General features: G+C 54.6%; 1 protein-coding gene across 8 annotated transcripts in view; it reads left to right on the top strand.

The window, feature by feature from the left end:
* PPP1R13B (protein phosphatase 1 regulatory subunit 13B) overlaps window positions 1-19,731 on the top strand; it is a 73,948-nt gene that overhangs the window by 50,963 nt on the left and 3,254 nt on the right. For 5 of the 8 annotated variants that reach the window (XM_069559895.1, XM_069559898.1, XM_069559899.1 and 2 more), the window contains 11 exons: window positions 3,354-3,455; window positions 5,791-5,965; window positions 7,046-7,242; window positions 9,173-9,313; window positions 12,444-12,624; window positions 14,176-14,280; window positions 15,909-16,078; window positions 16,432-16,933; window positions 17,934-18,685; window positions 19,217-19,354; window positions 19,430-19,563. In XM_069559895.1, the coding sequence (XP_069415996.1) occupies window positions 3,354-3,455; window positions 5,791-5,965; window positions 7,046-7,242; window positions 9,173-9,313; window positions 12,444-12,624; window positions 14,176-14,280; window positions 15,909-16,078; window positions 16,432-16,933; window positions 17,934-18,685; window positions 19,217-19,354; window positions 19,430-19,563 (2,597 nt within the window). The remainder of the gene's footprint in view (window positions 1-3,353; window positions 3,456-5,790; window positions 5,966-7,045; window positions 7,243-9,172; window positions 9,314-12,443; window positions 12,625-14,175; window positions 14,281-15,908; window positions 16,079-16,431; window positions 16,934-17,933; window positions 18,686-19,216; window positions 19,355-19,429; window positions 19,564-19,731) is intronic. The other 3 variants (XM_069559900.1, XM_069559902.1, XM_069559901.1) reach the window with 1 other exon arrangement.

Raw genomic sequence — 19,731 nt, 5'->3', positions numbered from 1 at the left:
TTTGTTGACCTTCCCTGATTAAGAATCCACCTGCCAATGCAGGGGACATGGGTCAGTCCCTGGTTGGGGAGCTTCCACAGGCCACGGGACAAACTGAACTCGCAAGTCGCAGCTACTGTGGCCCGCGCACCTGCAGCCTGGGCTCCACCAGGGGAAGCCCACACGTCGCAGCTAATGGTGGCCCCGCTCGCTGGGCTAGAGGAGGCTCGCAGCGACCAGGACCCAGCGCACCAAAGTAAATCCGTGGCTTAGAAACTCCTTGTTGTGGTGATTGCAAACATCTCAGTAGATGGAAATTAGAACACTTTATTAATATTAAAGCAGAAATTTGAGTGCATTGTGACAGTTGGGGCATTTTTATAGAATGAACAAATCTCAAATGAAGTTTCTGTAATTTGGCAGTTTACAGAATCTGGTTTAGAAAAGGAACTTGCCCACATTGCTTTCTCAGGACTTTAGATAAACAGAATGGGGGCTCCAGTTCGTTAAACCCTGACTCCACTTTCTAATAAACAGTCCAGAATGGGCTGACTGCCACATGATCGGTTTGGGGAGGACAGGAGTCGGAGGAACAGGGCTTGGTACCCTTGGGGAAAGTTACAAGAGGCCCAGAGTACACAGGAGCCCAGAGATGGACCGTGGAGCTCCAGGGAGGGCCTGTGCACCTGCGTGGCTGGGCCACGGGGCTGGAGGAGGCCGGAGCAGGACAGGCGAGGCTGGGGTCGGAGCTCCGGCCCTCTGCCAGCTCTGTGTCCTCGGCCACATCCCTCTGCCTTTCCCTGGGATTCCCCCGCAGTGCGGGCTCATCTGCCTGCACAGGTTTGTTGTGAAGATGTGTGAGACAGTGCGTGTCACACAGCCAGTCTAGAAGGGGGTGTGTAGGAGATGGTCAGGAACAAACCCTTTGCATCCTTCTCTGTCCGTGCAACTGACCTGGGGCACATTATTTGAACTTTTCTCATCTATAGAATGGAGCTGCAATTATCTCTGCCTGATAGTGTTATTTTAAGGCTTACATGAGTTGATAAATGGAAAGTAATCACATTAGAGCAAGGTTCATGACGGAAGAACTGTACAAAAAGGATCTTCACGACCCGGATAATCATGATGGTGTGCTCACTCACCTAGAGCCAGACATCCTGGAATGTAAAGTCAAATGGGCCTTAGAAAGCATCACTATGAACAAAGCTAGTGGAGGTGATGGAATCCCAGTTGAGCTATTTCAAATCCTGAAAGATGATGCTGTGAAAGTGCTGCACTCTGTATGCCAGCAAATTTGGAAAACTCAGCAGTGGCCACAGGACTGGAAAAGGTCCGTTTTCATTCCAATCCCAAAGAAAGGCAATGCCAAAGAATGCTCAAACTACCGCACAATTGCACTCATCTCACATGCCAGTAAAGTAATGCTCAAAATTCTCCAAGCCAGGCTTCAGCAATACGTGAACCGTCAACTCCCTGATGTTCAAGCTGGTTTTAGAAAAGGCAGAGGAACCAGAGATCAAATTGCCAACATCCACTGGATCATCGAAAAAGCAGGAGAGTTCCAGAAAAACATCTATTTCTGCTTTGTTGACTATGCCAAAGCCTTTGACTCTGTGAATCACAAGAAACTGTGGAAAATTCTGAAAGATGGGAATACCAGACCACCTGACCTGCCTCTTGAGAAACCTATATGCAGGTCAGGAAGCAACAGTTAGAACTGGACATGGAACAACAGACTGGGTACAAATTGGGAAAGGAGTACGTCAAGGCTGTATATTGTCACCCTGCTTATTTAACTTATATGCAGAGTACATCATGAGAAACACTGGGCTGGAAGAAGCACAAGCCGGAATCAAGACTGCCGGGAGAAATATCAAGAACCTCAGATATGCAGATGACACCACCCTTATGGCAGAAAATGAAGAGAAACTAAAGAGCCTCTTGATGAAAGTGAAAGAGGAGAGTGAAAAAGTTGGCTTAAAGCTCAACATTCAGAAAATGAAGATCATGGCATCTGGTCCCATCACTTCATGGGAAATAGATGAGGAAACGGTGGAAACAGTGTCAGACTTCATTTTTTTGGGCTCGAAAATCACTGCAGGTGGTGATTGCAGCCATGAAATTAAAAAACGCTTACTCCTTGGAAGGAAAGTTATGACTGACCTAGATAGCATATTCAAAAGCAGAGACATTACTTTGCCAGCAAAAGTCTGTCTAGTCAAGGCTATGGTTTTTCCTGTGGTCTTGTATGGATGTGAGAGTTGGACTGTGAAGAAGGCTGAGTGCCGAAGAATTGATGCTTTTGAACTGTGGTGTTGGAGAAGACTCTTGAAAGTCCCTTGGAGACTGCAAGGAGATCCAACCAGTCCATTCTGAAGGAAATCAGTCCTGAATATTCATTGGAAGGACTGATGCTGAAGCTGAAATCCCAGTATTTTGGCCACCTCATGCAAAGAGTTGACTCATTGGAAAAGACACTGATGCTGGGAGGGATTGGGGGCAGGAGGAGAAGGGGACGACAGAGGATGAGATGGCTGGATGGCATCACTGACTCGATGGACGTGAGTCTGAACTCCGGGAGTTGGTGATGGACAGGGAGGCCTGGCGTGCTGCAATTTGTGGGGTCGCAAAGAGTTGGACACGACTGAGGGACTGAACTGAACTGAAGGTTCATGATGAGCACAAAAAAATGCACCCTGTCATGAACGGGATGGGGACATGCTTTCAGATCCCATCAGTTGCCACTCCTGCGGATGTGGATGATGCTTTGTCGATCGTGGGTCAGTCTTCAGTGTAGGCCACACCGGTGGTGTTCTAATGAGACATTTATATTTCAGGGCCTTTGATGCATTTCAGCTTCTCGAGACCCGGTGGCAGTGAAATGGCATTTGCCTTTAGGTGTCACCTGCACATTTGTGTTTTAGTTTGTGTACTCTTAAACATTTGGCATCCCCATTTACTCAAATGAATTTAATAGAAGCAGTCAACAATGAGGAGAGGTTCTTAGGGGAAAGTAAACTGACTTATGTTCCTCTGACTTCTAGTGAAGTGAAGTGAAGTTGCTCAGTCGTGTCCGACTCTTTGTGACCCCATGGACTGTAGCCTACCAGGCTTCTCCGTCCATGGGATTTCCCAGGCAAGAATACTGGAGTGGGTTACCATTTCCTTCTCCAGGGGATCTTCCCAACCCAGGGATCGAACCCGGGTCTCCCACATTGGAGGCAGGCGCTTTAACCTCTGAGCCACCAGGGAAGCCCCCTAACTTCTAGGGAACCTATTTAAAAATCTCGACGTGTGTGCATTGTGACATTAGAGAAGAATGATGACGCAGACGAGCATCCATTCCTCTGAGCATGTTTTGTTCTCTATAGGTTGGGAATCCACGTGTTGAACTTACCCTCTCAGAACTGCAAGATATGGCAGCTCGGCAGCAACAGCAGATTGAAAACCAGCAGCAGATGTTGGTGGCCAAGGTACGTTACTAAGCAGCGGGGAATGGCCAGCGAGTGTCCTTCCGCATTATTTTAGATTCCGTGGCCGATCAGCATAAGTAGAACTGTGCTGCCACGGTGGCAAACAGGGTCCTTCCTCATGGTCTCTCCTGTGATAGTAGGTGCTCACTGTGGCTTCTTGACATTGGGGGGCATTGGGCAAGAGCATCTGACCCTTGACTTGCACACTCAGACCCCAGGACAGGAAGCGGTTGAACTTAACCCAATTGTAGATAAAATTTGGAAAGAAAAGATGCTCTCCATCACCCCCTTCTGTTTCCTCTGGGTGTGTGCTCAGCCGGCGTGGTTGGCATTAGTGTTCTGGAGGAAGCCAGAGACCCTCGATGAGACGCTAGTCATGGGCCCCGAAGACAGTGGCTTCCCCGTACCCCAGCCTGCAAGGACTCTGTCTGGGGCATGGTAGGCACTCACAGTGAACACTGAGGGCTCGATTTGCCACTGAAACTCTGACACAGGATTTGAAACTATTGCCCACCCTTAGTGAAGCCAAAGAAACCAAAATGGAAATGTTGGAGTTTGGAAAAGAGCTTTATTGCAGGGCCGGGCAAGGAGAACAGTTGGCTCATGCTCAAAAAATCCAAACTCATTGATGGTTCTCAGGAATGTATTTTTTTTAATAGGCAAAATTTGAGGTGAAGACTGCAGTGTGTGACTATCTTCTGATAGGTTGGTGGTGAGATAACAGGCTAGTGTCCAGGAGTCTTGTGCTCAGCCTGGAATTACCAGGGGAGCTCAAGATACGTTGTGAAGTGTATCCCCGAGGGCAGCGAGGAGGCAGGCGGAGGGGCCAGGACCCTGTTTCCTGACAGCTCCTGCTTTGTTTCTGCGTTCCCTCAATGCCCTGGTTAGTGACTGTTTGAGTCTGCCTTTTGGACTCAGGGAAGGTGTAGGAGTCTGAAGCCCTTTTCCTATAAACTATAAACCAGAAGGGGGACACAGAAGGGCTTTTGTACCCGGGATGGCCCCACACTGATGGATTGGTTTCGCAACTGTTCTGAAGAATGGTTTAGTCATGGACTAAAACATCAGACCCATCTCCCATGCCTGCTGAGAAGGATTCTTGGTGTAATGATCGTTTTTTTTTTTTTTTTAGCAGTTAATAAATAATGTTGTTTTATTTTTTTTTTTCATTTTAAACAAACATATGAATTCTTTTTTTTTTAGTTTTTTATTTTTAAAATTTTAAAATCTTTAATTCTTACATGCGTTCCCAAACATGAACCCCCCTCCCACCTCCCTCCCCATAACATCTCTCTGTAATGATCTTAAATGCCCTGACAGTGCTACACAGAGAACGTGCAGACGCCACTGCCCAAGTTCTTACTGACTTCTCTGTAGAGAGATCTTAGCAACCAGATGTCCAGCCCAGCTTATGTTCATGTATTGAATGACCATGTGACTGTCCACACTCGTGTTAATAACAGTTTAAGTTGGACTTGTTTTTGATAGTAGTCTTGCAAAGTTTATTGGATTTTTTAATAATACAAGGATAAAGAACAATTAAAAGCTAAGTAAACTGGAAGATATATTCATTCCGTTAATAATGTTTCTAAGATGAAATGTACATGGTATTATGTCATCATAAGCTTTCCTAATTCTGCTTTTCTTTTTCTCTCCAAATATTGATTCAGGGGTACTGCTGTTGAAAGGAATCATTGATATTTTCAGCATTAACTCAAGTTAATGCGGGTTATTCCATATTTAAGCTCATATTCCCTTCCTTAGGTTGCACGTGTCATGCCTGCCGTGACATTTAAGCCTCTCCTTAGGCATGTTCATGCCTATGGGTAGCGCCACAGGTAGTACTGTTGTCCTGCCGGTGTGCCTTCCCATGAGCGGGTGGAAAACTATGGCAGAGCATCACAGATGCTTGTACTGCAGGACTGTCCTGTTCTTGTTTGATGAGAAAATGTTTGATTCCTTTTGAAGAAGCTAATCCTAAAGAAAACAAGCACTTCTTCCAATGTCCCTGCCACTTAGCAGATTAGAGGTTCATCTCCTTACTAATCACCTTCTCTCTTTTCAGTATAAAATCCGCTGGTCAGTGCTCATTTCCTTTAGGAGGTTAAACAAGGGACCCGTGGAAGCTGCTTTGTAGGCGCAGGAAACCTGTAGCAACAGCAGGAAGCTTGGGCTGCTGGGCTTCACACACAGGGCGGCAATGAGGGGGTGTCCAGCGCTTCTCTAATATTCATGAAGACAGGAGATCCTGTGGATTCCGCTTAAACTGTTTGTAGTGTACAGAAGTGACTGTGCATTTCGATTTTCAAAGCTAGCTATTCTCCTCTCTCGGTAGGAACAGCGTTTACATTTCCTGAAGCAGCAGGAGCGCCGTCAGCAGCAGTCTGTTTCTGAAAATGAAAAGCTTCAGAAACTGAAAGAGCGAGTTGAAGCCCAGGAAAATAAGCTGAAGAAGATCCGTGCCATGAGGGGACAAGTGGACTACAGCAAGATCATGAATGGCAATCTGTGTACGTGCCGTGGCCCAGGGTGCCCACGCTCCCGGGCGCAGGCCTGGGGAGACAGGCCGCTTCCAGGAGCCTCAGCCATAGGCTGATGCCAGAGCTCGCTCTAGGGAAGCACTGGAGCTCTGCTCTGCCATCTGCAGCTGCCGGGATGCGTGGTGAGATGAGGGGGTCTTCTAAGACCCCCCTCAGTAGTGTTTTAGGGAGTAGTGTTTTAGGGAGACCCGTCTGTTACCGCGCTTGCAGCCACCCTTTGGCTTAGGACTCGGGTCCTCTAAAGACTCAACTCACGAGGGAGGTTCTGTTTTAACTGGACAGCCAGTTTTAGCTGTGTGTCAAGCTGAAGCCCACAGATGCTCACTGTGTGTGTGCGCGTGGATTGTCACCTTACTGTTCAGTTCAGTTAGGGCCCACTTTGGCAGGAGTGGAGTTAGTCGCTCGGCCGTGTCGGACACTTTGCGACTCCGTGGGATTCTCCAGGCGAGAACACTGCCGTGGGCAGCAGTTCCCTTCTCCAGGGGGTCTTCCCAACCCAGGAACTGAACTCTGAGCCACCAGGGAAGCTCGGTGCCTGCTTTATGTTACAGTGATGAGCGAGATAGATTTGGGTGCCCGCCCTCACAGAGTGGTATCTTTGGTGCACTGAGCTTCCCAAGTGGCTTGACCAAAGTAGCTTTGGGACAATTGCCCTAATTTAAAGACATTAAGTTTTTAAACATTCCCTGGTGGTCCAGTGGCTGAGACTCCTCACTCCCAAAGCAGGAAGCCTGGGTTCAAGCTCTAGTCAGAGAACTAGATCCCACAAGCCATAGTTAAGACCCAGCACAGCCAATGAAATAAGGAATTTCTCCAAAATCAAAATATTCAATAATTCGTGCACACGACTGTCTTCTGAGTAGCCGCGTGCTCCACAGGCTTGTTGAGATATGCTTTGGGTTATACCCCTTGCGGTTTTCTCTCCAAGGATGATGCAAGAGTTGAGTTAAAGGTGTAGAAATGGAGAAATGTCACCCAAAAAAGAGCAAAATACCATGAAAAAACTCAGTCAACTAATTATGTTTTTTTCTTTACTGATGGAAATTATAGCTGCTGAAATAGAAAGGTTCAGTGCCATGTTCCAGGAAAAGAAGCAGGAGGTACAGACTGCGATTTTAAGAGTTGATCAACTCAGTCAACAATTGGAAGATTTAAAGAAGGGAAAACTGAACGGGTTCCAGCCTTACAATGGCAAGCTGACTGGACCGGCAGCAGTGGAGCTAAAAAGACTGTACCAGGAGCTTCAGGTGACTCCCCTGAGTCTGAGGAATGATTCTGTTAAAACTTCCTCATTTTGGGTGTCCTTTCGGTGTAGGCTGTAAACCTCAGAAATTGAAAATGAATGAATTCTAATTTAATAGTAGGCACCAGATGTATTCAGTACAAAAGCATGTTTTGAGCAGCTTTGAGCTATAATTCATACAGTTTATGAACACCCATTTAAAGTTTACAAGTAAGTGGCTTTCAGAATCTTCACAGAGTTCTGTATCCACCACCACAGTCGATTTTAGAGTATCTTCACCACTTGCAAAAGAAACCCCACGCCTCTTCGCCGTCACCCCACAACTCCCTACCCCTCTAGCCTTAGGCAACCATGACTCTACTTTCCGTCGCTCTGGATTTGCCTGTTCTGGAAATTTCATATGAATGGAATCAGGCAGTTGTAGTTCTTTGTGAGGGATTTCTTTCACTTAGCATGTTTTTAGTACAGAAATTTGATATGAATTTAATTGGCAATGTAATGAACAGGTAAAGAACTAAGCTTCAGATAATACCTAAGGCCTTTGTGTAAACTGTATTTTGACAAGATAGATCTCTGTTGTTGAATCCTTGTGTTTGTCAGCATGGGCTGCCTTAACACTGCAGACAGGCCCCTCTCTCCATTCTGGAGACTGGAAGCCCCAGAGCAGAGAGCTGGTAGACTCCGCTCACGGCGGGGGGGGGGGGGGGGGGGGGGGGGGGGGGGGGGGGGGGGCCGTGGGGGCGGGGCCCTGCTGGCAGCCTTCTTGCTGTGTCCTCGCCCGCTCTGCTTTCTCTCCCTCCTCCTACAACCCCAGCGTGAAGGCCCCAGCCTCCTGACTGATCAGTCACACGGGGCCAGGGTGGATCTCGGGAGGACAGTCGTCAGCGGCCCTCAGGAGGTGTTTGTGCTGCAGGTGGTTTGGAGCCAGAAGCAAGCTTTGTGCTTCTGTTAGCACTTGCCAGGAAAAGGGTTCTGTCACTTTACGAAATGGGGATTTTTAGTCACAGGGAGTAAACCGGCTGATGGCTGCCGCTAAGTTCTGTAATATAAATATTACAATATTAAAATGGCATGAAATAAAGTGTTATAAGAATTTTTACTTTTTCTGTTTTTAAGCAGTTGTTAAAAAGTGCAGTTTTGAAGAATTCTTTCGGTGAAATGTGATGAGTGTGTTGTATGTATTTACATGCATTTCTAGCTCTTTGAGTGCAGTCAGACTTAAAAAGCACACGTCGCCTCGTGTTTGGTGCCGGCGTGTGTGCGGGCGCCTGTGTGCGTCTGAAAGAGTTTGACGCGGCAGCACGCGTCCACCTCCCGTGCACGGTGCCCTGTGACGCTTTCTGTTCTCTGCTTCACATTTTTAAAGTTCTGGCTAACCCATTAAAACAGCATAAAAGGGACTTCCTTGGTGGGCCAGTGGCTGAGACTCCAAGCTCCCAGTGCAGAGGGCCTGGGTTCAATCCCTGGTTAGGGAACTAGATCCCACATGCCACAGTTAGAGTTTGTGTGCAGCAATTTTTAAAAAGTGATACAGGAACATTCAGTTTGGTGTTCGGACTGTCCATGGGTCTCCTGCGTGGGACAGAACCAGACGCCTCTCCCCAGGTCCCTTGGTGTGTCCAGGATGGGCCTCCCACCCCAGCTCCCCAGGACCACAGGCTTCTTTCCCACTGTCATTACAGGCGCTAGTCCTCTGTATGCTCGGAAGACACGTTTGCAGATGTCTGCTCTTTTTTTGTTCCGTAAGAAGTACGTTCCGGCTTCATCCATGCTGTACCTGTAAAATATTTAGCATCTGGGATGATGCTTGTATGTAAATACACATAAGAACCAAATGTTGCTTTTTTTCTTCTTCTTTTTTTAATCCCCCTAACAATGAGAATTTGACCTTTTAATGAATACAAATCATCAGCATTGTCTTTTCTGTTCCACAGATTCGTAACCAGCTCAACCAGGAGCAGAACTCAAAGCTGCAGCAGCAGAAGGAGCTCCTGAGCAAGCGCAACATGGAGGTGGCCGTGATGGACAAGCGGATCAGCGCGCTGCGGGAGCGGCTTCACGGGAAGACGCTCCAGGCATGTGGGGGAGGGAGTATTTCCGTGAGATGGAACACTGAGAGTGGCTCGCCCTCAGAGTGTGCATCTTTGCTGTAAGGCCCTCCTGCTGCCCAGCACTGCCGTAGCTCGTAGAACACGAATTGGCCGTAAACCATAAGAAATGACAGTAGAAGAAAGTTCTTGTTCCCAAAGACACAGTTGTTTCCTGGAGTGTGGGATCAGGCCAGCCCGTCTGCACCCCAGACTGCTGCTGTTCACCGTGCGCCCTCCCCAGGCGGCTCTGCCTCCCTCCGCTGGGGAGCCCTGGGCCCTGGAGTCCTTGACCTTTTGTGCCTGATGCACTTACTGTGAGCTGAGGGCCGCTGTAAGCTTCTTAGAGGTAACCCATGTGGAAGGGCTTTGTAAACTCTTGAGCAAAGTGCTGTATAAGGAGTTAGTGCTTTTTAAAAATCTTTATTTAGTCTTTTGACTTTCAAAGGTAATGAATACTCACTGGAAGAAAGTTAAAACAGTATATGCTATGTCGCTTCAGTCATGTCTGACTCTTTACAGCCCTGTGGACTATAGCCCACCAGGCTCATCTGTCCATGGGATTGTCCAGGCAAGAATACTGCAGTGGGTTGCCGTGCCCTCCCCCAGGGGATCTTCCCAACCCAGGGGTCGAAGCTGTGTCTCTCACGCCTCCTGCGTTGGCAGGCGGGTTCTTCACCGCCAGCGCCCCCTGGGAAGCCCCCTGAACAGAACAGAAATGTTTAGGGAGACTTGGACAGCATGCTGGCCTCCTCATTCTCCAGGGATGACACTTGTTAGTGGTGCCAGTCTTTTGCTTAATATAGACAGAAAAGTATTCAGTGTTTAATTGAAAATGGAATTGTAGGAATTACATCATAGCTCAGTTGGTAAAGAATCGCCTGCAATGCAGGAGACCCTGGTTCGATTTCTGGGTTGGGAGGATCAGCTGGAGAAGGGATAGGCTACCCACTCCAGTATTCTTGGGCTTCCCTTGTGGCTCAGCTGGTAAAGAATCCGCCTGCAATGCTGGAGACCTGGGTTCGATCCCTGGGTCAGGAAGATCCCCTGGAGAAGGCAAAGGCTGCCCACTCCAGTATTCTGGCCGAGAATCCCACGGATGGTATAGTCCGTGGACTCGCAGAGTCGGACGCGACTGAGCCGCTCTCACTCTCTCTCCCATCATTTGCGCTGCTCTGCGGCTGGTCTCTTTTCTGTTTAACTGTGACAGGGGTGTATTTCCGGTCAGCACTTCATTCCTTGTGTAACTTCTGGTGGCTCTCTGTGTCCCAGGCCCGTGTCCCCGTTTTCCAGCCCTGCTGTCAGTAGGGCTCCCCGAGTCTTGATGTGACTCCCAGCACTTCATGAGTGTCTGTATCACAGGGAACGTGTGGGGGGATGGGCACTGCTGTGTGGGGCGTCTGGCTGGCACCATGTTCCCCCAGCGGTGCTTCGGGCTCCGGGGGAGCAGGGCCTCAGTGCAGAGCTGACTGGCCCCGCCCCTCAGCAGTGGAAGGGGAGCGGGGGCCGGCAGCTGGGACAGTGCCCCAGGAGTCCCTCGTCCTCAGCGCGCGCTGCTCTGGCAGTGGGCCAGCATCCTTGGGGCAGCTCAGGAGGCGAGGGCTGGGCGTCAGGGGCTCCCCTGGTGGGGTGGGGGAGGCAGCCCAGAGGAGGACAGGTGCCAGGGGCCTCAGCTCAGTGTTCTCAGCTGCAGAGGCTCTTGGCTACAAAGCTGCACTGTTTTCTTTTAACCAGGGTGCCTAGAGGTCAGTGGTTCTCTGAACGCCCTGATTTCAGATAATGGTTCCCTTTTTTCCCAGAGACCATGGGAGAGGAGGCGTGCCCTTGCTCCACACTTGCTTACGTTTCAGTCTTAGTGATGGTGGGCCAGTCCTCTGTGCAACCTGTGTGGAGATGGACCAGTCAGTCACCTCATTGTAAGGAGTTGTTGATGCGGGTGTGGAGACTGGCACCCCCCAGCTCTGGGCAGCTGGCCTACGGCCTGAAGAACCCAGGGAGTTGCTGGTGTTGCAGCCTGAGTCTGAGGCTGTCTGCCCACAAAACTCCCTCTGCTTCCAAGAGCCTCAGTCTTTTCCTCTAGGGCCTTCAACTGATGGGCCGTCCCGGCCACATTATGGAGGGCAATCTGCTTTACTCACAGTCTGTTGATTTAAATGTTAAAAATACCACCACAGCCGCGCCATGTTGATGGGTAAAATTAACCATCCCAAATGGCTATACAGACATTACTGCTTATTGAACCCGATACATCAGGGCATCTCCCTGAAGAGGCTGGTGCTCCTGCAGAGATGCGTCTCCAACCCAAAGGTTTCTGGCACCTTTGAGCAGCTGTCAGAATCATGGACCCTGGGACTTCCCTGGTGGCCCAGCGTTAGGGCTCCACGCTCCCGTGCAGGGGGCCCAGGTCCGATCCTGGTCAGGGAACTGAGCCCGCATGCCACGAGTGAAGGCCCACACGCAGCAACAAAGATAAAGGGTGCTTTTCATCTCGTGGACCGTGTCTCCAGGGGACCAGTGCTCACGCATGCGGGCTTCTGCGAGCAGCTGGAGGAAAGGCATGGGTGTCTCACCTTGAGCCTGTCTGGGGAGCTCTGAGGGTCTGCGTCTCCCGTCAGATCTCTGGTTGGCACGCTTTTGTGGTGGGGCAGTGTCACGAGACCTGTGTCCTTGCTGAGAAGGGCAGAACTGCCTCAGGGAGCTGCTCAGAGTCTTGCCCGTCCAGACCCTGTCACTGTGTCCCACGCGTCTCCTTCGGTCCTGTGACAGCCCTTCCCCCAGCTTTCCAGACAGGGCCGCAGGGGCTCGGAAACGGTCAGTCACTTGCCCGAGGTAGCACAGTGACTGAGTGGGAGAGGCCAGGCCCAGAGCTCAGGCTGGGACGGTGCCTCTCTGCCCGCCCAGGTGTCTCCACTCAGCTCCTGGCCTTTACCACTCCCACCCAGGTCGGTGTTACCAGGGCATCGCCCATACAGGGCTGGGCCAGGGCCCTTTCCGGAGGTCTCACCCTTTCTAGGCACTGGGCTCCCAGGCTGGTGGAGCTTCCTACGTGTGGCTCGGGTCTGAGCCGTCCGTCATACTAGGCTGACAGTTCTCCTGACTCTTCCTTTCCGTGTTGCAGCTGAGCCGCGTGAACGGCACGTCGTCGCCTCAGTCACCCCTGAGCGCGCCCGGCAGGGTGGCGGCGGTGGGGCCGTATATCCAGGTGCCCAGCACCGGCAGCTGCCCTGCGCCCGGAGACCCAGCGAAGCCCCAGTCCCTCACCGGCGCCTCGAGTGCTGCCCACGGAAGGTCCAAATCTGGTGAGTGGCTCTGGCCCTCTTCCAGGGAGAACAGGGGGCAGGGAGGAGAACTGGGGGGGCAGAGGCCTCGGAAGGGCCCCACCTCACACTCCAGCCCCGGTGAAGTGTCCCTTGAGGCACATCGTCGTCTCAAGCAGCTTTTAGGGAGCTGTGCGCCACCACGGTAACAACAATCCTGAGACCGGAGGGGGCCCTCTTTTGGACTCAGCATCCTTAACTCTGGTTTCTGAAAACACAGCTTAGTTAAGACCTGGGTCTCTCCCACCAAGGTTTTCTTTCCCTTGAGGGCGCTCGGTGGCCAGCAGGGCGCCTCCCTGCAGCTGGGATGCTGCTCGTCCTCCTGACCCAGCTGCCTCCCCAGGGGCAGAGCCCTGTGGCTCAGGGGTCCCCAAGCTCGGGGCCATGGGCCGGGACTTCCTGTCAGATCAGCGGTGGCATGAGATTAGAAACAAGTGCACAATCAGCGTAATGCACTTGAATCATCTCGAAACCACCCCTTGGCTCCTGGTCCGTGGAAACACTGTCTCCCACACGCCGGTCCCTGGTGCTGCCAAGGTCGGGGATCGGTGCTGCAGCTGCTCTGCCTTCCCCGCCAGCACGGGCTCCGTCCATCAAAAAGTCCACAAACCATCCCTTTGGCCCTCACCACCCTGAGTTGGCGGTGTGACCAGACTCAGGCCTCCGGCTCCATGCGGTGCATAACCTCCCTGAGGATATGGGGTCCCTGCAGCACCCCGGCTTCCCAGCCGAGCACAGCCCTGGTCTCTGTGGAGAGGCCACACTCCTTTTTCAGAGGAAGACAGCACATTCAGAATGCCATGTTTGACCCTGATGCATCCGGTGCCGGGTAGGGAGATGTCACGGCAGGGGCTGCCCGTCACGGGGGTCACGGAGCGCAGGTGCAGCTGCCACTCGTCGCTTGCCACAGCAGGACCGCCGGCAGGCCGGGCCTCCATTCTGGGGGCTTCACGGGTGGCGGTCGCTTGCCTGGCACCTGGGCTGAGTGGCCGCGCCGCTGGAGGGCCTGGGGCTCGCCCTGACCCCGGCGGGATGAGGCGTCCCTAGCCTTCCTGGGCCACATGCCCTGGCACAGGTCCCTTCTTGGCCGTGTCTCAGAAGCCACATGGCACACGTAATCTGCATGAGACTTGAGCTGCAGCTTTTATCGAGAAGCTGTTGTTTATCGTTTGACCCACCCGATGGTGAGGGTCGATGATCATCGGGTCCAGTGGCAGGTAATTAGCACAGCCAGGTCCTGCTCAGTTTAAACGCTGCCAGCCCGCCCGAGCTGCTGGTGCCTCGCAGTTCCCTTCTCTTCATGGGCATGCATGTGCTGGTCTGCCTGGCTAGAGCCGCCAGGAGGAGCCCCTCACAGGGGCTGGGAGGCCGTGTCCCCAGGGTTCGGCTGCAGCCCTGCCCCCTCCGTGCTGCAGGGTGAGTGGGCGCAAGGGCCCCATGCCAGCCCACAGCCCGGGTGGAGAGCCTCAGCGAGAAGGCTCCCAGGATACTCTAACGTGCCCTCGGCTGTCCTTCTGGTTCCGTGTTGCACAGATGGCCATGGTCAACCCAGAGCGACCCGTCTGTGGACAGTGTCGGACCTTGACGCCGGGCCTGGCCGTGGCCCATCGCAGTGCCCCGCGAGCCCGTTTGCAAAGCGTATGTCGGCCGGCAGGCCCGCTGGGGAGCTCTGGTGACGCTGCCAAATCTGCAGTCCTTCCAAACTGACAAAGGCTGCTCCCCGCTCAGACCCGACCACCACCTCCCGGGCAGGAGTGGCGCCTAGGAGGGGCCTGACAGGTGTCAGCCCAGAGGGGCTGTTCTGGTTCTGTTTTTACAGAATGAAGATGATTTTCTGAGTTCATTATGAGGCTTTGAGTTCTTGCTTCGTGCAGGAATCTCCCATCACACTTTCAGATGGTTGACCGTTGCTAACAAGAATGAATGGGTCTTTCTTCTTTATCTTCTGCCTCATTCTGAAGAAAGAGTAGTCCTAGTCCCTCTCCAGTGCCTTTGTGTGCCTGATTTCCATGAACTCTCCTGTGGGTCTGCCATCTCAGGAGCGGCTGGCAGCCACGTTTCCTGAGACCCTTAGCGAGGCCAGCCACCTCTCCTGCGTCAGCTCTGTTTGTTGCCCTTTAGCCTGGGGTCTGCTCTCAGTGCATCCCTGGTGAGACTGTGCGTCTGTGGCCCACACGGCCCAGCCTGAGAGCACCAAGGGGCGGCGTGAGAGCGCACACACCTCCAGACGGGGAGCGGCATGGCCCACAGTGAGCAAAGGGGTGGCTTGGCCTGAGGCCTGGGAGTACTCGCCAGGGCTGGCAGCCGGGCTGGGCTGAGCAGGGAGGCAGCGGGCACGCAGTGCTGCAGCCACAGGCGGGCTCTGCCTCGGAGGGGCTGCTGCCCGGCGCCCTCTGGCCCTCTCCAGGACGCGCGAGGCCTCCCCCTCACCAGGGGCGGTGTGAGCTGCAGCAGAGCAGCTGTCCGGGAGGGGCGCTGCCAGCCGCCCCTCAGCCACCCCCGCTGTGCTGGCAGGCGGCAGGAGGGTCTGGACAGTGCCCCAGGCGTCCCTTTTCCCCTCCAGTCCAGCCCCTGCCACTGCGGGGAGGCCTGGCCCTCCCTCCCTGAGAGCCAGCCTGTGCCACCAGGGGATGCTTCTGCAGCCTCTCTCAGTTTGGAAAACACTGTTGGACGGTGTGCCTTTTCGGTGGCTTTCCTGAGAACCTGGGCTCACTGGCTTTCTCATCACTGCAGTGGATTGATGGCCCGCTACTCCAATCACTGGGAACTGTACCGCTCTCCTGTGATCATGAATTATTTTCAGAGGATGGAAATTTCTAACAGACTAAAGCCAAATTTTTCTTCTAATCCCAGAAGTAGTACAAGTCAAACCTGTTAGGAAGTCAAAAGATAAATCTTTTTTATTGCTGTGTGTAACTGTATTTGTAAATAGTGTTTGAAAGCCCTGTGCCAACGCTTGTTTTGCTTGTTGGTGTTGATGTAATGGGTTTGACTTGTATTTCGATGGGAGCTGAGAATGTCTCTCCAGTCCCCCGGCCCCTCGCCGGGGCTGGCGCATCTGTGTGCTCGGTCGATGAGTCTCTGCGCACCTGAGAGCCCCGTGGGGTGCTGGCGAGGCCCCTCGGCAGTCTCTGCGGCTGCCCGTGTGGCTCCATCAGAGCGTGCTGTCTCAGAGGTGATTTTTTTGCTTCTGGCAGAGGGTTATTCTTACATTGCTTCAATTAATTTCAAGAAAAATTTTACTTAAATTCTGTGTTCTTTTCAAGTCAATGATGGAAACTGGCCAACCTTAAAACAGAATTCTAGCTCTTCGGTGAGACCACCGCAGATTGCCGGCGTGGACTGGAAGGACACGAGTGCCGAGGGGCCGCTCAAGCAGGGGCCCGTCTCTAGCCAGCCCATGCCCCTGTCAGCCCTGAGTGCTCCGGAGAAGCTGGTAGGTCATCCGTCTTTGTCCAGAACACAAACAAGCCTGTAGCTGACCACACCCTTCTTCAGCCTTCGTCTTCATCTAAGGGGTATGAGGTGTCATGAGGCAAACTAATCCTGTTAGTGTCCACGTCATACCCAAGTCTGAAGGAGTTCACGGCCCTGAGCACGTGGGCTGGGCGTGCGTGGGAGGCCTGTGGTCAGGATTGTCCCCCTGCTGTGCGACCCTCTCAGCGTGCCGCACCTGCTCACGGGCCCCTTGGAAGGACAGTCCTACTCTGTACTCCTGTGACCAGGGGTGGAAACGTGCTGAGCTTGTCAGAAGCTGACTCTGTGTTCCTCTCTAATATGTTGATTTAGGGCATGGAGACTGGCAAAGTGCCGCCCCCTCTGCCTGGTGTAAGCAAGCCGCTGCCCCCAAGCTATGGGACGTACCCAAGTCCTGCCCCTGTGGGCCCGGGCTCGACCAACTCCCTGGAGAGAAGGAAGGAGGGCAGCTTGCCCAGGCCCAGCGCAGGCCTTCCCGGTCGGCAGAAGCCCGCCCCGCTGCCCCCTGCGGGCGGCCCGCACCAGCCGGGCTCCTCGCAGCAGATTCAGCAGAGGATTTCTGTGCCCCCAAGTCCCACATACCCGCCTGCAGGGCTGCCTGCGTTTCCAGCCGGAGATGGCAAACCCGAACTCCCGCTGACTGTGGCCATTAGGCCCTTCCTGGCTGATAAAGGGTCGAGGCCACAGTCCCCCAGGAAAGGACCCCAGACGGTGAATTCAAGTTCCATATACTCCATGTACCTCCAGCAAGCCACACCACCTAAGAATTACCAGCCGGCCGCGCACGGCACCGCGAATAAGTCGGTTAAAGCAGGTATGGGGGGCGTGTCCTCCTGGGGCTGGGAAATCCTCTTTCAGAAAATGCCAGTCTGTACCCTGAGTTCTGGGCCACAGGCTGTTTAGGGTTAGACTTGATTCCTAGTGACATGTGGCTGTGGGCGTCTGTGTGAGCGGGGATAAAGATGACGTTCACAGAGCGGTCCTGCCGGTAGACCCCAGCTCCCTGACTTCCCGTCTGAGCGCCCACCTGCCCACGTTACTCCGGAAATCCAGGCTGTAGAAGGCTGACATCTCAGAATTTGCTCTCTTTTTTTCTCCTGCTTTGTAGTCACTTGTGCAGGACTTATCTAGGAGCTGGCGTCGTGGGGGTCTGCCTGGACCTGATACCCTGGCCCCCAGCAGTCGCCGAACCAGGCCCCTGGGGTGATATGAGGGAAGGGTTTTGCTGCTTTGGGGTCCTCTCGCAGAGCCCACAGGGACGTAGAGCTCTGGTTTGGGTGCAGGGAAGTCCGCCCTGGTCTCCTGGGGAGGCAGGTGTGAGAACAGAGCTCGGCTCCCGCGTGTGGAGGCTGATGGTGGTTCCTCCTGGGCGGCAGGATCTGGGCCTCAGGGAAGTCTGGGGTCTCCTCAGAGTTCTCCCCTGTGGGCTGCAGGTTCCAGAATCTAGTTTGAGACTCTCCAGGGTCCCCACAGGGGCCCAGGGGGCCCCAGGTGGACATGCCAGCCCTGACCTGCGGCAGGCTCTGGCCTTGGGGACAAGGAACACCAGGGCCACCAGGGCCCTTCCTTCCTGAGGCAGCCTGTGGTCTTCGCCATGTGGCGTAGCCCCAGGGTCACGTGGTTCTCCTCGGCTAGCAAACAGCGAGTGCCTCTTTACAGTCGGTAGGCCACTTCGCAGCCTTTTTCTTTTCTGCATCTGAAAAAGCCCTGATTCCTTACACACCAATCAAGTAGAGAGTCCCCCTCCCCAGGGAAGAGTTGGCGGGTTCCCGTGGCTTTCCTGCGGCCTCTGAGCGCTAGGCTTGTCTCCCCAGTATACGGGAAGCCGGTTCTGCCGTCGGGCTCCACGTCCCCGTCCCCGCTGCCCTTCCTCCACGGCTCGCTGGCCCCAGGTGCCGCGCAGCCCCCGCCTCCCGGGGAGAGCACCGAGAAGGAGCCAGAGCCCGAAAGCCCTGCGCCGCCTGGGGACGGGGCCGTGGAGAGCCTGCCGCGGCCGCTCAGCCCCACCAAGCTGACGCCCATCGTGCACTCGCCGCTGCGCTACCAGAGTGACGCCGACCTGGAGGCCCTGCGCAGGAAGCTGGCCAACGCGCCGCGGCCCCTGAAGAAGCGCAGCTCCATCACAGAGCCCGAGGGTCCTGCTGGGCCCAACATCCAGAAGCTGCTGTACCAGCGTTTCAACACGCTGGCTGGCGGCATGGAGGGCGCCCCCTTCTACCAGCCCAGCCCCTCACAGGACTTCCTGGGCTCCTTGGCTGATGTGGACAATGGGAACGCCACTGCCAACGGGAACCTGGGCGAGGCCGGCCCCGCCCCGCCCACCGCCCCGCTCCCCGTAGAGCCCCCCCCAGCCTCCGACGCCAACGACAACCGGCTCCCTTCCCCTGAACCCGAGGGCCTGCTCTGTCCTCCGAACACCCGCCAGATGGCTGAGCCGGCCGAGGATGACAACAACAACGTGGCCACAGCCCCGTCCACCGAGCAGGTCCCCAGCCCTGGGGCTGAGGCCCCCTCTCCAGGGGAGGAGCAGGCGCCCCCAGCTGTGCCACTGTCCTCGGCCTCTACGGTGGGTGTCGCCCTAGACCAGAGCACCGGCTTCCTGGCCAGCCAACCAGAGCTGGTCGGGGACACACCTGGGTCGGGTGGTGCCGGGCAGTGGAGCCAGCCTCGCCCTGGGGGCCCAAGGGTTCCTGAGGAAAGGGGGCGTCGCTGGGATCAGGGCAGGCAGCTAGGGGAGGAGACCCTTCTAGACAAGAGCACTGGGGGGAGAGTGGTGCTGAAGGAGCAGAGGGAGGGGGGAGCCTCTTGCCCTGAGCCCCTTGGCAGGGCAGGGGCAGTTCAGCTCTGAGGTCCCCCTCGCTGCCTCCCTCGGGCACCTGCAGGGACAGCCCAGCCCCCAAGGCAGAGCCACCCGTGAGAGCCAGGCGCAGGCTGGTCTGCAGGGCCCCCTTCTTGCTCACTGGGGCTGCAGGCGGAGGCGCTGCGGGTACAGCTCCGCCTCAGGCTCTAGGGACCCCTCCTCCTGCCTCCTCTCCTCCGCTCCCAGCCTGCTTGCCTGGGGTCACTTTGAAATGCAAAGCACGCTTCCTCCCCATAGAGCAAGCGGACCAACCTGAAGAAGCCCAACTCAGAACGGACGGGGCATGGCTTGCGGGTCCGTTTCAACCCGCTGGCACTGCTCCTGGACGCATCTCTGGAGGGCGAGTTCGACCTGGTGCAGAGGGTCATCTACGAGGTGAGCGCGTGCCTGTGTGGGGCGGCGGCCCCGGCAGCGGCCGGCGGGGCTCACGCGCCGTGTCCCGTGTCGTAGGTGGAGGACCCCAGCAAGCCCAACGACGAGGGCATCACCCCCCTGCATAACGCCGTCTGCGCCGGCCACCACCACATCGTGCGGTTCCTGCTGGACTTTGGGGTCAACGTGAACGCCGCCGACAGTGACGGCTGGTGAGGCCCCGGGGTGGGTGGGGGCAGAGGAGGGAAGGAGACAGGACGGCCGCACCGGGGCCGCGCCTCCTCCCAGCCACCTCCGTCCTCGTGCTGGGTTTGCCAGAGGCGCTGCTGTGATCACGCCTGTCACACGGCTGACCACGGAACCGTTTGTTCTCAAGCGGC

The sequence above is a fragment of the Ovis canadensis genome, chromosome 18 (genome assembly GCF_042477335.2).
Source record: "Ovis canadensis isolate MfBH-ARS-UI-01 breed Bighorn chromosome 18, ARS-UI_OviCan_v2, whole genome shotgun sequence".
Taxonomy (NCBI): Eukaryota; Metazoa; Chordata; class Mammalia; order Artiodactyla; family Bovidae; genus Ovis; species Ovis canadensis.
The sequence above is the reverse complement of the archived record's forward strand: the minus strand, read 5'-3'. Positions and strand labels throughout refer to the sequence as shown.